The sequence below is a fragment of the Panicum hallii genome, chromosome 6 (genome assembly GCF_002211085.1).
Source record: "Panicum hallii strain FIL2 chromosome 6, PHallii_v3.1, whole genome shotgun sequence".
In the NCBI taxonomy this organism is placed as follows: domain Eukaryota; kingdom Viridiplantae; phylum Streptophyta; class Magnoliopsida; order Poales; family Poaceae; genus Panicum; species Panicum hallii.
Genome location: NC_038047.1, coordinates 45,087,758 through 45,106,405, shown reverse-complemented (window position 1 = coordinate 45,106,405; position 18,648 = coordinate 45,087,758). Strand labels below are relative to the sequence as shown.

Below are 18,648 nucleotides of genomic sequence, written 5' to 3'. Positions count from 1 at the left end.
TTGGGCCAGCCAGGCCACTGCAGGTAGAAGCGGGAGATGGCCGGGGCCGGGCGAGGTCGACGCAGACGCCGAACGGGTCGCCGATGCGGGTGTGCGCCGCCGCCGCCGCCGTCGTCGCGTTCCCCGGGAAACGCTTGGCGCCGCCGTCACGGCGGAAGACGAACTGGTCCAGCATCACCTCCATGGATGCCCTTAATATCCGTCTTACCCGCTCACGTACTCAGGAACCCAAATCCCCTCCCGCTCTCCTTGGCAAGCCCCCTCCTAGCTTCAATAGGCGACGCATGGCGGCGGTCAGGCCGACAGCAGCCGGCTCGGAGGCGTGGAGGTGGCCGGCTCGGTTGGGTGCACGCGGCGGAGGCCTGGTGCACGGTGGAAAGGGGACGTGACGCTCGGCTCAGGCGGCGGCGCAGGACAGCTCTGCAGGAAAAGGAACAAGACAGAGCCAGATTCAGTTACTTGCGTGACTGGAGCCCTTGCAACTTGTTCGGTGCCAAGGCCAATTTCATCACCACCGGTCAACAATTCTCACCAAGAAGTAGCAAAATGGATTGCTCATGGCCTCCTCTTCTCTCCGGTGCTCTCAATTTTATTGGAGATGATTTATGCCGCTATTAAATCACAAGGGGACCTCCGCCATGTTTTCTTTTACGGAGTCAGTGCCGGCGCAAGTCGGAAGGTGAGCACGGATTCTTCGCCCCGGCCATGAGCCCATGAGCTTCGCGGTGACGGTCTGCCTCCTTCCTCTCTGCTGTAGCCTGAGGTGGCCTTCCTCCCTCCCCGCCATGATGTGCCGACGGCCGCCGGACCCTTCTCCCTCTTCCTCCCTCACCTCCACGACGCGCTGGGAGACGGTTGCCCGGCCCTTCTCATACTCTGAAATATTCATACCTGAAATATTCATTATATTTGGAATACATAATATTTGCTGATGAGTACGCAGTACAGCAGTTGAACGATGTAGTAGGGCAATAAACTGAGGCAGAAATAGTTGTATACTATATACCAGAAGAACATGCCTCAAACATCTGCAGCTGCTCGAGGATCAATGTCTTGTTACTGTTGCATACTATGCTCTGTACAACTGCAAGATCCTGCCTTTCCTTTTTCTTTTGATTCTTGTACACAGTTGCACACCGTTTTCATCGCTTGCCCTTTACCACAACCTTCCTCCAAACAGCAACAGAACAACACATGATAAGAAAACACCAAGTGAACATACACACATATACAACGATACTCGATAATCTCGCACGAATGATTCCACAGAGGGAAGGCAATAATCAAACAAGGCCATGTGGAAAGTACACTCGATGGTGTTCATCAATTAGATAACATGATGGGGCAAAAAAAAAAATTATTGCCACCAAAGTTACATTGGATGTTTGGATCTGTTCCATTCAACAGAAACTTTCAGCTCATGCACAATCACAAATAATAACCATATCTTAATTCAATACTCTTAAACACTCATGGCCATGAACATTTCATCAGCAAGCATGCAGCAAAAGAACACTTCATCAGCAAGCATGCAGCAAAAGAACATTCCATCAGCAAGCATGCAGCAAAGACAAGTTTGTCAAATGCGTTCTTAACAAAATAAGAGTAACAACAGCTGACCAATGTATGAGAATAAAACTAAAATGCCATTGTTACATGACAGGTTTGGCTTTAGACCTGAAGTACATGCCACTAAAATAGCTGAGCAATGTAGGTTCAATTAAAATAGCTCATCCATCTTCAACCCTTGAAGTTCATTTGCATCGAACAACTCCTCCTGAAGCCAAACAAAGGATAGGGGATAGCGTAGGATTGTGACCAGCTCAGTATCCTCTGCCTCATATGCACCCATCCCAAGCTCTATTTCCTTCTTGACACCTTCCATTCTGTGAGCAGTTCGATGCCTCAGGTACTTGACCATTTTTTATGATTCTTCTCTTTTTCCTTTTCTTGTCTTGCTCAACCTGCTCCTGGAATGTAAGCTGGTGTGGCTGTTGCTCTGGTTCAGATACTTCATATGTTTTTGGCTTGAAGTAATAGATACCCTCGGGCAACCTGTTACCATTAAATCTCTTCCTCCATTCTTCAATATATGGAAGCTTGAGACGAATGTTTGCTTGCGCTTCTTCATCCATCTTGTAGGTCAGCTGTTCATACATCTTGAAGTAGGCTGCTTGCATCTTTGACAGTGGGATCAATGAAGCGTGCATATGATATAGTCCACCTTTTGCAGGATAATTCTTAATCAGATTGAGCAAGTGCTGAATATATCTTCGGGAATGCCTTTACCATTGCCGGTGGAAAACAGGGCAGCGATTATATCATGTGCAGCGTTGTGGTTTCGCTTTGCCTGCACGCCATCATGCCTGATGCGCTTCACTCAATAAATTTTGCTCTGCCCGAGCGAGAGGCATACAAGTTTTCCTCATTGAAGTCGCCGAAACACTCATCATTCTTTTCATTCTGCCAAAGACATTTCAGCAGGGTTCGGGTGTACCTTTTGCTAGATTCAGTTGCAACCCTGCGAGTGAATCAATATCGTTCACCTGCTAGAAGTAGCCTCCCTTCACGTACAGTGTTACACGGTGCAGTTGCCACCATAGGCTTCATCTTCTTGAATTCTTTAAGGGGCTTTGATCCATCCTTAAAAACCTCCCAGCTACAGTCATCCATGAAATGATCATACCTCACAAACGGCGAGGCTTCTAAAGAAAAACAAAACACCAAATCAGTCCTGGAATGGGCTTATGTTTGAAAAGAAATTAGATGGCATTTGTAGAACAAACTACCTGTCCTTCCTGTGGAAACAGGGATCTCAGGATAGGCCTCTGTCATCATCCTTCAAATGCATACGAAATCAGACTACGAGACCATAAGAGTTCAAAACCAAATAAATTTATGCAAATAATTAAGGTCAGGACACGTTTTATATATAAACACATATGTGTATCTAGAAACATGAGAAAAGAAGAAGAAGGCAAAACTAGCTCCCCCTCTCGCTTTAGGACTGTCACATGCTGCTGTCATGCTATCCCCCGACCATGCTCAACCACCGCCACCACTGTCACTGCTGCTGGTCTGTGGCAACTGATAAGTGCATGATAGCATCTCGCTCAAGACTTCGAGCCCACCCCCAATGCCAATCCCCAGTGGCCTAGTTCTACACCTTTGGTTGAAAGTACCTTAATCCACTGTCACAGTCCCTAAGAAAAGGATGAGTGCTAGGCCAAGAGAAAAATCTCAATGATCTTGCCATAGCTGTCGTGCAATGACCACACCTCTGCCCTCCCTAATTAAGTCCTATCAAATTGCCAAGTTTGGTTGAGCTGGAGAATTCTACCGAGACTTGTCCAGATTTAAAATTTAGGAAGTGTCTGCGGAGCTGCTGAGCTACAAGGGAGGATGGCCCGGAAGCATCAGATGCAAGAAGTTCGCAAGATTAAGACATCCTGCTAACCAGTGGCGGACCCAGATGGTAAGTAGAGCCTGGGCATATGTTGCAGTTGGCAGAGCTGCCCCTGCTTTGTGCCTTGGCAAGTTGCCCATGGGCCATGCCTAAGGTTATTTTTTGGCCCAGCTCAACTGCAAACAGTGCACTCCTTTCATTTGGAGCCCGGCCGGTGCCCAGGGTCGTCGGGCCCTGGGTCCGCCCCTGCTGCTAATGGATAACAACAATAGAAGCCGGAACATCCTAAACTGGAACACCAGAGGCTTAAATGCTGAATCTAAGTGTAGTGCAGTTTGGGGGGAAAATGAAGAAAGCTTTTGCACATCTTCTGTATATCAGGAAAACTGGAGGCTATGTATTGTTCTCGTATGAAAAAGTTTCTCCCGCAAGCTTTAACAATTTGCATTGTCCCCTTCAATAGGTGCCTCAGGTGGAATGCTAATGGGTTGGGATTGTTCAGTCTTATCTGATCAAATTATTCATTGCTCCAGGTACTGCAAGGCACAATGCAGGTGCAACTACATGGACTCTCACAAATGTTTACAGACCTCGTCGAGGGGTTACAAAGAGAGAGTTTTATTAAGTGGCTAAATGAGAGACTTCGACCTGTACAGGTCACTGGAGGACAGCAATGAACATGGGGGAAACATCCATGACATTTGAATCAAGGAGATCATCAGATCGTGAGCAATGTGGGGTTATTTCTTTTAAGTGCAAAAATTTCACTTGGAGAAATATGCAAGAAGACCCCCTACTGGAGCAATCGGATTGGTGTTTCACTTGTGCTAGTTGGATAAAAGATTATCCTAACACACTGCTTTTGCCCTAGCAAAACCTGTCTCTGATCCTTTTCAAGTATAGTGGCACTAATATCCCCAAGGCTCAGATTTTCAGGCTTGTGAACTTGTGGATAGATCATGTTGGATTCATAAAAATAGTCGAAAGTGCATGGAATTCTTTTTTTTTCTTCTTTCCGAAAAGCTACATGGAATTCTAAAGTTAGAGCAAGCAATAGCACAACCAAAATTCCTGCAAAGTCAGAGCGAGTGGTTTTAGACGTACGAGATTCAATGGAGCGGGCGGAGCCGGCGACTCGATTACTCGAAGGAAGGACTGGTCGGGGTCGGGGACGAGCTGACCGAGGCGGGCGGCGACAAAGCTGACCGTGGCGGGAGGCGACGAGCGGGTGCTGGCGGTGGCGAGTGGCGGGGAGGGCGCGGCAGGAGGACGGCGACGCGACGGGCGGTTCCCCTAGTCCCGGCTGCACTCCGGTCGCCGGGGCAGCATCATCTCGTTGGGGTTTTTGGTTTTCGCTCTTCTTCTTCTGCTTCTTTTCTTTTTTTCTTCCAGCGGAGGGCGAGTTGTGTTGGTGCCTTGGTCTTCGTGGGAAAGAAGAAAGAGTGAAGAGCCGGGGCAGTGGGCACTGGAGGACAGCTGTCTTCTCTAGGTTTGTCGTTTTTCAAAAAAAATTAGCGGAAGGTCTTTCTTTATTGGGCTTTGAGTTTTTTTTTTATCTGAAACATTTCATACTTGTGTGTTTGAACTTGAAGCACTCTGAATTAGTATGTCTTTTGGACCCGAAAACTTTATTTACTTGTGTTACAGACTCGAATTTTGGCACATGTCCATTTCAAAAGGATCACAGATTTCATACTGCAAACTCTACAAACACGGACAATGCATTCGGTCCAAATAGAGATCAGTAGAGGCATGTTTTTACCACAACCAAGAAGAAAAGCACCACCTGACATCCGTCCATGCAACACGGAATAAGCGAGCCACAAAACATGACAGCATGTTTCATAGCATAAGAATTTATCGATTCCCATCAGCTGTTAAGTTCGAAGAATTGTTGGTAACATTGAGGCATTGACTAACCACAAAAACAAAAACCGTGAACCGAAGTGCTTCCTTGGAGAAAATAATGCTTTCACAGCAGAGAAAACAAAATAAATTCTAGGCATGGAACCTAGCTCCAGTGGCAAAATTGTACATCACAGATCCATTATTTTGAATGCTCCCCCTTAAAGGCTCGACATATTTAAAATTAAAAAAAAAAGCAGACGGTAGTCCTCAGTTGACAACATCCAGGACCAGCTTGCGCGACTTAAAGACTGACCACTTCATGCGCCGGTAGTAGGCAGCTTGGAGAAGCGCTAGCGACAGTAGGAAGATCCACTTCACTCCCATCTACAATGGATTTCGAATGGGTTGTGGTCAGGACATGGATTCTGCCAAAATTGAAAAGCAACAAAGAAATCTGCAGTCAGGTGATTAAGTGACGACGTTGTTACCAGCTTTCTCTCCTCCATCTCAGGCTCAGCTGCCCATGAAAGGAATGATACAACATCCTTACCCATCTGTGATGGAAATATGAGAATGGTCAAGCTTCAGCCATAGTCCCATACCTCAAAACTGAATGGATAAACAATGACAGTAATAGCTTACCTGGGCTTCAGTTGCAGGAGTGCCATCCTCATACTCAACAGCTCCATCATTAAGCATCTTGGGCATGGCTATGGCACCACCAGGGAAGTAGGGATTGTAATGCAGACCCTCACGAATCTAGGTTGCAAAACAACAATGTTGTTATTATTGTTATTTTACTTATAAGAAGATAGTAAAAGGCAGATACTAGAATGCTGAGTGTGAAATATTCATCCTTTGATAGACAATCACAATTCACAAGTAATATTTTAGTCAGTATCTATGAGGCACTGTGTTTGACTGTATTCTAGAATCAAAGAATTATCCATGGTAAACATACAGATTAAACTAGTGATATTGAACTGATCACAGATTATTGACTAACAATTGATCATTGAACAGAAAAGGATAAGCACTCAAAGCAGCATAATCTTTATTTCGGTGTTTTAGCATCTTCTAACAGAGAAAACAGAGCATGAATCAGGAGTCAGTATGATACGACTATTTCAAATGTATCATGCTATACAAGTGATTGTAAATCAAGCAAGAGGTTACTATTAACTTATTTATAAACAGTGGTAATGGATAACAAATCACAAACCCATAAAGCACACCAGGTTGAAACAATACATAAAGAAGGAAAGTACCTGAACGCCAGCAGGTGGGTCACGATAACCAGTAAGAAGAGCAAAAACGTAGTTCTGACCATTGTGCCTCGCCTGAATGAAAACATTGCAAACAGTAAGCCATAAGGCATGAAAGATCACATCAATCAATGCAAGACCATTAGTTGCAATTACCTTTGTGATAAGACTGAGGTCCGGAGGGTATGCACCACCATTTGCAAATCGGGCTGCTTGCTCATTGGCATAGGGCTGAGGGAAGCGGTCACTCAGTTTACCAGGGCGGGTGAACATTTCACCCTCATCATTAGGACCATCAACTACCTCAATCTCAGCAGCCATTGCCTTTGTTTCCTCTTCAGTATAGGCGACCCCAACCAAATCACGGTACGAAATCAAGGACATGGAGTGACAAGAGGCACAAACTTGTGTGTAAACTTGGTGTCCACGCCGAATCCTGCACAATAATTTTTTTTCCCTGTAGATTAGAGAAGCATACAAGAAAAAAGGTACTAACAGTTCAATAAGAATTTGTCCTGGAAACAAGAAAACTACTAAACTACTTAATCGTTTATTGTTATATTATAGTAAAACATGTCATCTGCAAATTATATACCCCAGTACATGTCATCTGTGCAATGATCCATATTCCATGATAAAATTTATATAACCTAGTGAACATCAAGCCATTCCAAACGAAAAAAAAGCTTCATGAAAAGGAGAGGATATGGTTGACTTACGATCCATGATCATAAGAGCTCATGATGCCAGCATGTGGCCAGGGGTAATCTGGGGCTGCCAAGCCATGCTCAGCTTCATCTGCAGATGCTATTGTAGCAAAACTCAAAAGACCGGAGGCACCAACTCCAAGAAGAGCCAATGCTCTCAGTCCAGCAGAGGACTCTTCATGCTTTCCCCGAAACGAAGAAAGCAGCGATGAACCCTGTAAAACATGGTAACGATCTTAGAGACAGAAATCATGGGTCATGGCCCATAGAAAAAAATAGAACTTGCTACCAAAACTCATAAATCATAAGTAACTTAATCAACTCCAAAACTAATAATCTTGATTGGAAAAGGAGGAAGCCAGCAAACCTAGGATAAGTACTCAAAGCCCAGTTAACAAAAGTGAAAAGGACTATACTACATAAGCTAAGTAGATTGGATATGTAGCCATTTGAAGAGATTGGCAGAGAAACAAAGAGTTCACCAATAATACTTACAGATGACTGGTTCTGGAGAGTTCTCTTCAGAAGCTGGTTAATGCCCCTTGCGGCAGCCATTCAGGTATCTGCAAAATCCAGTACCCAAGACTTAGTTTTCGAGTTACAGAGAGGGGGGAGGGGGGGGGGGTGTTGTTGGCACAACAATAAGCATGAGAGCCAGAAATAAAATATGCAAACTCGTTATTGGCACAACAATAATAAGCATCCCAGTGGCGCTAATCAATCATTCTAGTGAATTGGAGCGGAATAAAATCACACTGTTAGCACGCAATCAGGAGGCATTGCCGCTAATTTTGTCAGTGTAATACCCAAATCCACAACAAACTAAATGACTAGATTTGCATTTCAGGGATCAGAGACAACATATAAATGGTTCCACGGAAAAAACTAGCAACCTAGCGCTTCCCAACAGGCAACAACAAAAGGACACGGAAACCGACTCCAGTCGGAACAGATGGATCTCCAGTCTGCTGCAGTCCATAGGCGACGAGGACGCCTCCGGAGAAGCACGCGAGGTCAAGCCCCGGGTGCCTACGCCGCCTCAATCGATCGGATTCGCACAGATCTAAACGCTCGATTCCCACTGCCCCAAGGACCCGAGACCCAACCCTGGGGCGGTCCGCGACTACCGGAGACCAGAGCAGATCACCAGATCGAGGATCCCCGGACGCATGGAAGGGGACGAACCAGCAGGAAACAACGAGAGATGGGGTACCGAGCACTCACCTACAGGGGCGCAGCGCGGGCGGAGGCGCGGGCTCCGGCGAGCGGCGGCGCGGGGAGGGAGGCGAAAGGTAATGGGCGAGGGGAGGGGAGGAGGGGATGCGATGGGCTTTGTGCCGCGATGCGAGACCCGGCGGGTGGTGCCGATCTCTGTGGGCGTCTCACTGCCACGTGGGTCCGCCTTGCGCCGCGGCTTCCGGACGGGCCACGCGGGCCCTTCCTTGAGGCCCAAGATACAATAGCCTCGCTCGCTCGGTCATCCATCTTGGCTTGGGGGCCCAGAGAAATAGATCATCTTCCTTCAGATTTACTCGAGCGGATTATCAAGGGAAAAACTGGCGACTTAATCCCAGCCGTTGATTGTGCCAGCTATCCCTCCCTTGCCGCGGCCTCCAGCCGTTGATTGTGCCAGCTGCCCCTCCCTTGCCGTGGCCTCCGTCCACACAAAAACGGGACCTGCAAGATAGTTTTGCGCCTCCCCCATCCTTGTCTGTCCAGTTGATGAGGACAGCGTGCTCCGGCCGCTCCATCAGCTGCGGCCGGCTCATGCTGGCGCGGCCGAACGCCGGCGCCGTCCGGCCTTCGGCGTCGGCGACGGAGCCGCTCTTCTCCTTCGGCGTGATCGCGGACGTGCAGTACGCCGACATCCCGGACGGCCGGTCCTTCCTCGGCGTGCCGCGCTACTACCGCCACAGCCTCGCAGTCCTCCGGCGGGCGGTCCGGAGCTGGAACGCCCACGGGGGCGTCCGGTTCTGCGTCAACTTCGGCGACATCGTGGACGGCTTCTGCCCGAGGGACCGGTCGCTGGCGGCCGTCCGCGCCGTGGTGCGCGAGTTCGACGGCTTCCGCGGCGGGCCGGCGTACCACATGCTCGGCAACCACTGCCTGTACAACCTCCCCCGGAGCGAGCTCGTGTCGGAGCTGCGGATGCCGTCGCCGCCGGGGCGCGCGTACTACGACTTCTCGCCGTGGCCCGGGTACCGGTTCGTGGTGCTGGACGCGTACGACTTCAGCGCCGTGGGGCGGGCGCGGGGCGACCCGGTGGCGGCGGCGGCGCGGCGGTTCCTGGAGGCGCGGAACCCGAACCGCGACAAGAACAGCCCGAGCGGGCTGGAGGGCGCGGCCCGGCGGTTCGTGATGTTCAACGGCGGCGTGGGCAGCGCGCAGCTGCGGTGGCTGGACGGCGTCCTCCGCGGCGCGGCGGCGCGGCGGGAGAAGGCCGTGGTGTGCAGCCACCTGCCGGTGCACCCGGGCGCGGCGTCGCCCACGGGGCTCATGTGGAACTATGAGGAGGTGGCGGCCGTGGTGCGGCGGCACGGGGGGTGCGTCGTGGCGTGCCTCGCCGGGCACGACCACAAGGGCGGGTACGCCGTGGACGACCGCGGCGTGCACCACCGTACGCTGGAGGCCGCGCTCGAGTGCCCGCCGGGCACCGACGCCTTCGGCCGCGTCGAGGTCTACCCCGACCGTCTCCGGCTCGTCGGCTCCGACCGAATGGCCAGCACGGAGATGCTGCTCAACTCATCATCCAGTGACTCAGTGAGTAGTACCGGATAGGGTGGTGATTGATACCTGCATGAACCAGATTACCAGACCAATGCGCACACCACTGCAACGAAAATGATGAACAACTCGTGCAATTGGCAGTACTGATTGATTGAAGATTGTTCTGTACCACTTGATGAATGTTCTAATCTTTCACACCTCCTAGAATTCTGTACCCCTAAGAAGCAAACAATGCCCATGCCCTGTAGGACCAACCCTCAACAGACTACTCGCGCATAAGACAGCCCAAGCGGGCACATCACATACGCAGTGAAGCCTCGAAATGGCCGTCGTCGAGCTTCTCCGTGTACAGCTGCATGTAGGCCTTCTTGGAGTCTGAGTTTGGAAGATGAGAAATGAAAAGAGCGACAGGACCAATAAAAGGGAAAAAAAAACATCGTACGCGCAGATTTCGGGCGAGGCCCATAACTCCAAGTCAGGTCCAGAGGAAAGCCCGTTATCGGCAGGCCCAACGGAAAAGCCCAAACGCGCGTATAAAATGGACGAGCAACACCGGTATCATCACCAAAAACCTCAGGCTCCAATCCCTCCTCCCTCCCTTATCTCCCCTCTCCCTTTCCTTTCCCTTCCGCTCCTCCCCTCGCCATGGCCACCACCATGTCCCTCCGCTCCCTCGCCATGGCCATGGCCGACGCCGCGCTCCAGCCGGCGCACAAGCTCCTCCCCACCGTCTCCCTCCCGCTCCTCTCCTCCTCCACCCGCGCCGCGCCGCTCCTCCTCCGCGCCAACCGCCGCCTGCCGCTCGCGCCGCTCGTCGCCTCCTCCGACGCTGTCGAGGCGGGCGTCGAGTGGGCCGACAACGAGGAGGAGGAGGTGGTGGGCGATGCCTTCGACGAGGAGGTTGGGGAGGCCGAGGAGGAAGTGGTGGCCTCTGGCGACGAGGAGGAGGAGGGTGGGGACGGCGACGGGGAGTACGCCGCGGTCGAGCCGCCCGAGGAGGCCAAGGTTTACGTCGGGAACCTCCCCTACGATGTAGACAGCGAGGGCCTCGCGCAGCTCTTCGACCAGGCCGGCGTCGTCGAGGTCGCCGAGGTGAGAGCCGGCTGCTGCAGCCCGAATTTCCCCCCATTTTTAAACTGTGACGTGCTAGGTTCAGTTCGTTACAATTGGTTGTTGTGTTTGTGTAAAGCTAGAATTGACAGCAGTTGCATGTGGTCAGTGATAATCACGCTCCAGTCACTCCCTGTAATAGACTATGCTAAACTTTACAGTCTGATTCTATATATGCTGTCGTTATTACTTTGTTTGCTATGTCTACAACTGTACATTTCTTATGGTTTTATATGCTACAATGTGGGGGTGTACTGGTGTTGCTGCCCTTCACTTCAGTGTCAAATATCCTAGCTCCCAGTATGTTGCTGTCTTTACAGTTGCAAGGAATGACTGTAGGAGTTATATAATGTTTATGCTTCCTGCTGTAGAGTATACTGTCAGAGTAATTTCACTACTTTTTCAGGCTAACGTTAATTCTAGGAAACATTCCTTGAGTTGGTGAAATTTTGTTACACTAAGACTGTAAGGGTGATATCGCTTTGTGCAATTTTTAGGTCATCTACAACAGAGAGTCTGGCCAGAGCCGTGGGTTTGGCTTTGTTACCATGAGCACCATTGAAGAAGCTGACAAGGCCATTGAAATGTTCAACCGTTATGTAAGCTCATTTCTATCCCCTCATTCCTTAGTTCTTCTCTAGAATTAAACTAGCAATCCACTGAACAATGTAACTCTCATGCTTTGAACACCTTCAAGTTGCTGCATTATATGCTTTCGTTACACATGAAAGTCTAATTGTCTTCAGAGGTTGAGAACTTGGGATGAATGTACATCTCTTATTCTGATGAAAAGAGGCGTCCTGCTAAGACCATCTTATTTTAATTTAGCTTAGACCAAAGGGACACGTATGTTTATACCACTCAAAAGCCTGCAGACTACATAAATTCTAAGTTTTTACCATCAATTGCTTAATACATTACACCTTCAGTTCTAGTTCTGTACTTAGTAGGAAAAACATGTATAAGTCATGTATTGAGCTGAACATTGATTAACCGATTGTTCTTTACAGGACATTAGCGGGAGGCTTCTGAATGTAAACAGGGCATCTCCTAGGGGCGCTCGCATGGAGAGACCTCCTAGACAATTTGCATCTGCTTTCAGAGCTTATGTTGGCAACCTGCCATGGCAAGTCGATGACTCTAGGCTGGTGCAGTTGTTCAGTGAGCATGGAGAAGTTGTTAATGCTACAGTTGTCTATGATAGAGAAACTGGGCGCTCACGAGGATTTGGTTTTGTAACAATGGCATCAAAGGATGAACTTGACGATGCCATTTCCGCCCTCGACGGGCAGGTGAGGACATCATCAGTTCGACACGATATGCGATTCATACACTGAAAAATATTACATCAACAAGCACATGTTCTCTCTCAAGTAGTAGTCAAATATCAGTGTGCAAGGCTAACGTAAAATCTCAATCTAATGCTAATTATCTCATACCATGAACTGTAGGAATTGGATGGCCGCCCACTTCGGGTGAATGTTGCAGCGGAGCGACCCCAGAGGGGTTTTTGATGCAGCGATATGAGAGAGATGGCTGCTTGTTTGTAATGAGCATGGAGATACAACAGAGGAGCAATGGGACACTTTTGCGGGAGCTGGTGCCAAGTTGCTAGATATCCTCCCTTAGCTTCCTGATGTTTGGTTCTTGCCACACGGCTTTTGATGCTATGCTCTTTGGCGCTGATGTTAATGTCTTAAAATTTGTTGACACCATGAGCTATATTGTTCAAGTAGGCTACTATCTTGATGTGGTGATGCCCTAAAAGATCTCATCGCTATATCCTGAAGGTTCTTAGTGAAACCATTTGCAAGCCGAGTTTGTCGTGATGTGGGTATGTAACCATACCTGTGGATTCATCATTCATCTCTTCTCAGTTGCAACCAAATTGACAAGCTGCGCAAGCGTAAACCGATCGAAAGCTTAACAGAAACAATCACTTCATGATGAGATATCATTTTACATTATTTCCAAGGTGCACGCACTAGACACAGTAGGATCGATTTATGTACAACAATAAATGATTCGATCAGTCGAATCATTGAAGGCCTGAGCTGACAAGGCGCATTAAGCGCAATCAGTTTGCGTGCAATTGAGCTTCCTTGCTGGTAAGCGGCACATAGCGCACAGACGTCTCGTCTCTTATGCTGACTGTGCCATCCAGCTTCTTGTCCACCACCTTGAGCTCCTGGAACATTGTCCCGACCGGAATCACCATCCTGCCACCAGGCTTCAACTGCTCAATCAGCGCCTCTGGGATCTGTGGCGCTGCAGCTCCTACATGGATGGCATCATAGGGTGCCAACTCTGGCCAACCTTCCCTGCCATCTGCATCAGTTATAAACATCTGTTTAGTGCATCAGGTCTTGATGGTATATAGAACAACCAACAATGCTGAATGCACATGAAGCCAGAGTGCCAGACTCAGGAATACTACAGCTGCTGCAAAATTACCCATCCAAGGAACAGCACCTCACAAACAGAGAAGATCCCTCATGGTATGAAGAGCAACAAAAGAAGAAGGAAAAAAAACCATTGCTGGTAGGACTACCTCATTTAGCTGAAGCAGGTTCATTCATTTAATATGCGAAAAGGAGAAATACTGTGGAAATGATATTTTCATCTGAACTATAACTCAGCTATCAACAGCTAGGTCGTTATATACACACCAAAATCTCTGCATTGGATAGGTTGAATACTTGCCGCTTCAACATATGGTTGAGTTCTATACTTACCAGCAATGTGTATACTAAGAGATCCATCATTTAGCTGTGGGGCTGCTGCACTTTTCTTGATATTTTCAATAGAAGTAGCAACCAACTCTGGAATATGTTCAACGCCAACTGCTCGACCTTCCGATCCAACCATCAGTGCAAAGCAAGCAGTTAGGTATCCAGTGCCTGAAAAAAAAATCATAAGCAAACATCCTCAATGAGTACAACTATAAACATATATCTAAGGCATCAACTATTTCATTCATAAATGAAACTGGTAGTATCAGCATTCATCACTAAGATAGTTGGATCCATTTAACAGGAAATCATAAAAGAATGTTTAAATAAAAATCTTTATGGCCTAAGATAAAATGGGAGGATAAAGGTCAAATACGATGAGCTCTCCTATCATGTATGCCAACACATAGCTCTGCACCTTCCAGCTTTAAAGTGTGCAAGTTGTGATAGTTGCGAAGGACTTGTGGAAAGACAGATTCCATGTACTAGTGAGGAGGTCGATTTACAGATGCAAGTAACAATGTGAAATTAATTAATTACTATTTTTTCTTGAAACAAGGAACTAAGTTATTAAAACTCTCAGCTGAGGGGGACAAAGTACAACTAGAATTGACTGTCTTTTCTAATATATTAGTGAGTCTCGAGTCTTGACCATAGTGCTGAGAGCCTTAACATACTAGCAGCAGTTGAAGAAAACAGAATTATGCCTTGAGATTTGAGAAACAGCATTAGAAGTGCATACTCGAACTAGATTGGACACATTACAAAATTTACCTGAGCCAACATCGAGAGCACGCATCCCCGGCTGAAGATTTTTCTCCAAGAGCTCCAGGCAGGCCGCGTGCATGTGCGGCGCCGATATCGTTGCGTTGTACCCAATGGGCATGGGGCTGTCGAAGTAGGGTGAGCCGCCTGGCGGGACAAACAGCCCCCTGTCCACTGCCTCCATCACCTCGGCGACCTTGCTGGACCGGATGATCCCGTACCTCTGCAGCTGCTCGACCATGGACTTGTTCTTGTCGCTGGCCCCGCTCGACCACAGCGCATGCTGCACCAGGAGCGGCAGGATGAGGAACGAGATCAGTCTGCTGACCCTCTTTTGCATTCTCAACGCAGCAGCAACAAATGGGGCAAACAGAACAGACTCTATTGTTGACAAGTGGACTCAAATCTGAAAAATGATGGAGCATGAGGATCTTAGTCTACTGCCGTGCGCAATCAAGGCTAACAAGCGCAGCCAATCCACCAGGTGTGAGTGTAACTCTATGCCAGACAAGTTCTAATACTTGTGACTGGTGAGCAGCGCAATTCTGCTCCAACTACTACTGGACAAGTCAGTCGCGGTTGGGGCTGGCAGAGGTTGAGACCCAAACCCAACACAAATCCGTGGCCAGGGCCAAGCTAGGGTTTCTCGGCATCGCGATGGAATCAGACGGGCCGATCGTCACGCAATCCAGGAAGTACGATGGACAGTGCTACGACGAGGGAACCAAAACTTACGGATTGGGCGCGGGTGCGGGAGCGGGAGCGGGAGCGAGAGCGGGAGGAGAAGCAGGAGAGGATGGAGCGGAGTACCTCCATGTCGACGGGGAGGATCGAGAGGTTCACACCGCCTCGATTCTTCTCCGTGGTTCGGGGCGGCCGGCAGTGGGGTGGGGGGTTGCAGGCAGGAGCAGGAGGAATCGGCCGGAGAAGACGGGGAGAGAGGAGGAGGATTCCAGATGGCTCGGCGCGGCCAGGTGGGGACTTGGCAGAAGAAGAGCCCAGAGGAGGAAATTGATAGGCCGGCCATCTCTTTCTGAGATCAGGGCCCATTGAAGCCCAACACGGCCCATCCTGCCATCGTTGTCCTCCCAAGTCCAGGATTTTAGTCAGAGAGGAGTCAAACACTCTATCACACGCAGGCATGATGCTTTCTTCCAAGCACCAGCAAGGATTCTTTTTTTTTTATTTTAGAAATACATCTAATCATTCTAGTGAACCAACCATCAGGCGGCATCTTTGTAGTGATAGCAGTGTTGATGTTTCAAAGTCTTAATGAGTTGCATACTGGATAATGTAAACTCTGGTAGATCGCCTCTCGAACGTATTACATGCATGCACGGGGTTGCATAGTGGTGTGATGTGTCTGTCCTTCAGTCCTTGCATACATCGATCAATAACTAGATAGAGTAGGTAAGTTAAGTAGTGCTGCTTATTCAGTCGACCCATCGATCGATCAGATGCATGACGAGCAACTTCAGAGCTCGTCGTGGAGGTCCTCGTCGCCGGCGGCGGCGGCGCGGGGCTTGACGGGGTTGGGCGAGGTCTTGACGGGGTAAGACGCCTCCATGGCGATGCCGCAGAGACCCTCCTTGGCGGCCACGTCGCGCGCCATGCGGATGTACCCCTTCTCCCCCCACTCGGGGCCCCACGAGTTCTTGACCACCCAGTACTTGGTCCCGTCGGCGGCGACCCCGTACCCGACCGCCGCCACGCCGTGGTCCAGCTCCGTCCCGCACCGCCCCGCGAACACGCCCTCCGAGTAGAACTGGAAGTGCGACCCGCTGGCCTCGATGGCCACCGACACCGGCTGGTGCGCCACCGCCTTCCGCAGCGCCGCCTCGTCGTTGGCCGGCACGTCCTCGTACCCGTCGATGCTCACGGCCGGGGCGGCGGCGGCCTTCTTGCAGGCGGCCTGCCGGGCCCGGTACGGGTACGCGTCCTCGGCGGCCACCCCGCCGTGCTTGGCGATGTACTGGAACGCGTAGTCCATGAGCCCGCCGTTGCAGCCGGCGTTGGCCTTGGTGTCGCAGTCCACCAGCTGCTGCTCCGACAGCGACGTCAGGTTCTTGGTCATGATCGCGTTGATGCCCTCCACGGCGGCGATCGTCGAGAACGCCCAGCAGCTCCCTGCATAGACTCATGGTCGGTCGATCAGCTTGAATGCTAGCTAGCTAGCCAGCTGTTAACTAACGACGTCGGCGAGGAAAGAAGATCAGATGATCAGGAACGCACCGCACTGGCCCTGGTCCTTGACGTCGGTGACGGCGCCCTTCTGGCGCCAGTCGACGGAGGCCGGGAGGTCGCGCGCGGCGGCGTACCTGAAGGACCCGGCGCCGGTGCGGTCGCCGCGGAACATGCGGTGGTGCGCGACCCTGGATCCCGCGTAGTGGCGGCGGAACTCGTCGGCGGTCATGTCGCCGAAGCGGTTGAGGCGGAGCTTGTAGGGCTCGTCCCGCTGGTTGAAGTCGTGGATGAGGCGCACGTTCTCCTTGAAGACGTTGAAGCGGCGGGACTTGTCGCCCAGGTCGCGCGCCACCGCGTGCACGCCGCGCCAGCGCTCGTACAGCGCCCACAGCGCCTCCTCCGACGCCAGGTCCTCCGCGCCGAAGTCCACCGCGGCCGCCGGAGCCGGGGCCGCGGCGGCCAGCAGCAGCAGCAGCGCGGCCACCATGGCCGCCGGCACCAGCGCTCTCGCCATCGCTGCTGCAGCTACTGCTGCCTGGCTCAGCACTACCACTACCAGCGGAGACTTGATCGAGGTGTGTGGCTGGCAATGGAGCAGTGCTTGCTTGCTTGCGCGGTGCTGTGAGGAGGTGTGGTTGCCATGGCGACGAGGGGGTCCTTATATAGCACGGCCGCCGCCCGGGACGGTGAGTGGCATGGACGAGGATGACGTTGCGTGCGGGCAAGAGCCGGTACATGACGAGTGTTGAGCCAAGCCGAGTGAACGCAAGAGCAGAGTACACAATTAAGGACATGCCCGGATTTTGATCAACGAATGAATAGCTTCATTCGTGTAAAAGAAATCGATCGATCAGTCAGTACCTACATTTCCAACTCATTTTTTTTTCTAAAAAAAAGGTTCATTCACATTTCCAATTCAATTTTCTTTCTGAAAAAAAAAGTTGAATTCGGTCGAGGTGTGCGTGTGTAAATATTTCTTCTTAATGCAATGATACGTAGCTCTTCTGCGTATTCTCGGAAAAAGAAATTAAGTACTTACTTGCATTGGAGAAGCCTGTACACAACAGCGGCAGCCAGATGCAACAACTAACAGTAAGGAGTAGAGTTAATTTGGATCCGCCGTGCACGGTCCACCATGAGGTGCACGTACAGCGAGTGTTAGCACTAGTAGTAGTAACTCGGTGGCGGAGCCAGACGGGACGGCGGGAGATTAATTAATGCGTGGCCAAATGGGTCGATGGGATGGAATGGTCAGATTAGCGAGGCGTTTACGCGAGGGGCATGTACAGATCCATCCGGGCACAGGTCAGAGAGAGGAGATACGGTCTTGCACTGGGTGCTAGCCTGAACTAACGACGGTCGCTTTCGCTTCCTTTCCGTGCTGATCCTCTGGCGTGTTGGCGGCCGGTATCAATCAGTTTGCGCCAAGCTTTACGCATGAATGAACCAATCGACCAATCAGTCTTAGCACTCCTTTATTTGCCTGGATGCCCAACCTAATAATAATGCCCAGAAAAACCAGTGGCATGATCGATTATTAAGAGATGAGATCAGACCGGGCGGTTGAATGAAACGCCCAAGCAAGGGCAAGGTGAAGATTGGAAGCATCCACCGCACCTGCAGCGTTAGTTGTCACGCGGGGCCTGGTTGCATTGCTTCCTTCACGAGGATTCGGATCACAGAGAGCGAAACAGGCAGAACGAAGGGGAAACTGCCGGCCGGATATCTGGCAAGCAGCGAAAGACGGGCGCAAATCTTGCCTGTCGAGACTAGCTAGCAGCATGTTCAGGAAGGATATCGAATTATCGATCTCATCGCTCGCGATCATATTCATCTCTGAATGTATCTATCTCATCGCGGCCTAACATTCACGCATACGGATCGATCGGCAGCAAAGGCCACAC

At 50.3% G+C, this 18,648-nt stretch overlaps 5 protein-coding genes and 1 long non-coding RNA gene across 8 annotated transcripts; 2 read left to right on the top strand and 4 right to left on the bottom strand.

Annotated features, from left to right (window-relative positions):
* Nucleotides 1-1,575: 1,575 nt before the first annotated feature.
* On the bottom strand, nt 1,576-4,846 carry LOC112896281. Its single transcript, XR_003229412.1, has 3 exons — nt 4,511-4,846; nt 2,790-2,839; nt 1,576-2,705 (listed from the first exon to the last, which is right to left on the bottom strand). It is a non-coding gene; the product is annotated as an uncharacterized LOC112896281 (long non-coding RNA).
* A 405-nt stretch (nt 4,847-5,251) lies between these two features.
* Nucleotides 5,252-8,521, bottom strand: LOC112897529 (cytochrome c1-2, heme protein, mitochondrial). The gene is made up of 8 exons (XM_025965841.1): nt 8,451-8,521; nt 7,722-7,789; nt 7,239-7,441; nt 6,676-6,955; nt 6,523-6,594; nt 5,897-6,013; nt 5,743-5,808; nt 5,252-5,638 (listed from the first exon to the last, which is right to left on the bottom strand). Exons 2-8 carry the CDS (start codon nt 7,779-7,781, stop codon nt 5,522-5,524), a joined length of 915 nt encoding a protein of 304 aa, XP_025821626.1. The 5' UTR covers nt 7,782-7,789; nt 8,451-8,521; the 3' UTR covers nt 5,252-5,521.
* A 392-nt stretch (nt 8,522-8,913) lies between these two features.
* LOC112897528 (manganese-dependent ADP-ribose/CDP-alcohol diphosphatase-like) lies at nt 8,914-10,167 on the top strand. The gene has a single exon (XM_025965840.1). It carries the CDS (start codon nt 8,949-8,951, stop codon nt 10,002-10,004), a length of 1,056 nt encoding a protein of 351 aa, XP_025821625.1. The 5' UTR covers nt 8,914-8,948; the 3' UTR covers nt 10,005-10,167.
* Nucleotides 10,168-10,510: 343 nt separating this feature from the next.
* LOC112897531 (28 kDa ribonucleoprotein, chloroplastic-like) lies at nt 10,511-12,837 on the top strand. The gene is made up of 4 exons (XM_025965842.1): nt 10,511-11,045; nt 11,561-11,662; nt 12,074-12,355; nt 12,515-12,837. Exons 1-4 carry the CDS (start codon nt 10,599-10,601, stop codon nt 12,575-12,577), a joined length of 894 nt encoding a protein of 297 aa, XP_025821627.1. The 5' UTR covers nt 10,511-10,598; the 3' UTR covers nt 12,578-12,837.
* Nucleotides 12,838-12,988: 151 nt separating this feature from the next.
* Nucleotides 12,989-15,542, bottom strand: LOC112897527 (protein-L-isoaspartate O-methyltransferase 1-like). 3 transcript variants are annotated; one of them, XM_025965837.1, is made up of 4 exons: nt 15,296-15,542; nt 14,570-14,843; nt 13,799-13,963; nt 12,989-13,391 (listed from the first exon to the last, which is right to left on the bottom strand). In XM_025965837.1, exons 1-4 carry the CDS (start codon nt 15,374-15,376, stop codon nt 13,141-13,143), a joined length of 771 nt encoding a protein of 256 aa, XP_025821622.1. In that variant the 5' UTR covers nt 15,377-15,542; the 3' UTR covers nt 12,989-13,140. The 3 variants fall into 3 exon arrangements, with proteins under 3 accessions (XP_025821622.1, XP_025821624.1, XP_025821623.1); XM_025965839.1 differs by having other exon boundaries at nt 14,570-14,966; nt 15,371-15,542; XM_025965838.1 differs by having other exon boundaries at nt 15,371-15,540.
* A 253-nt stretch (nt 15,543-15,795) lies between these two features.
* On the bottom strand, nt 15,796-17,366 carry LOC112897526 (vignain-like). The gene is made up of 2 exons (XM_025965836.1): nt 16,793-17,366; nt 15,796-16,687 (listed from the first exon to the last, which is right to left on the bottom strand). Exons 1-2 carry the CDS (start codon nt 17,256-17,258, stop codon nt 16,035-16,037), a joined length of 1,119 nt encoding a protein of 372 aa, XP_025821621.1. The 5' UTR covers nt 17,259-17,366; the 3' UTR covers nt 15,796-16,034.
* Between the last annotated feature and the right edge of the window lie 1,282 nt (nt 17,367-18,648).

Coding starts and splice junctions, on each gene's coding strand:
- LOC112897529 (XM_025965841.1), bottom strand. CDS start 7,781: ATGGCTGCCGCAAGGGGCATTAACCAGCTTCTGAAGAGAACTCTCCAG. Junction 6,595..6,675: donor ACCTCAGTCTTATCACAAAG/GTAATTGCAACT, acceptor GTTTTCATTCAG/GCGAGGCACAATGGTCAGAA. Junction 5,809..5,896: donor CTCCTGCAACTGAAGCCCAG/GTAAGCTATTAC, acceptor TTTCCATCACAG/ATGGGTAAGGATGTTGTATC.
- LOC112897528 (XM_025965840.1), top strand. CDS start 8,949: ATGAGGACAGCGTGCTCCGGCCGCTCCATCAGCTGCGGCCGGCTCATG.
- LOC112897531 (XM_025965842.1), top strand. CDS start 10,599: ATGGCCACCACCATGTCCCTCCGCTCCCTCGCCATGGCCATGGCCGAC. Junction 11,663..12,073: donor TTGAAATGTTCAACCGTTAT/GTAAGCTCATTT, acceptor TGTTCTTTACAG/GACATTAGCGGGAGGCTTCT. Junction 12,356..12,514: donor TTTCCGCCCTCGACGGGCAG/GTGAGGACATCA, acceptor CATGAACTGTAG/GAATTGGATGGCCGCCCACT.
- LOC112897527 (XM_025965837.1), bottom strand. CDS start 15,376: ATGGAGGTACTCCGCTCCATCCTCTCCTGCTTCTCCTCCCGCTCTCGC. Junction 14,844..15,295: donor CCCGCACCCGCGCCCAATCC/GTAAGTTTTGGT, acceptor CTCCTGGTGCAG/CATGCGCTGTGGTCGAGCGG. Junction 13,964..14,569: donor TGCTCTCGATGTTGGCTCAG/GTAAATTTTGTA, acceptor TTTTTTTTTCAG/GCACTGGATACCTAACTGCT.
- LOC112897526 (XM_025965836.1), bottom strand. CDS start 17,258: ATGGCGAGAGCGCTGGTGCCGGCGGCCATGGTGGCCGCGCTGCTGCTG. Junction 16,688..16,792: donor CAAGGACCAGGGCCAGTGCG/GTGCGTTCCTGA, acceptor GAGTCTATGCAG/GGAGCTGCTGGGCGTTCTCG.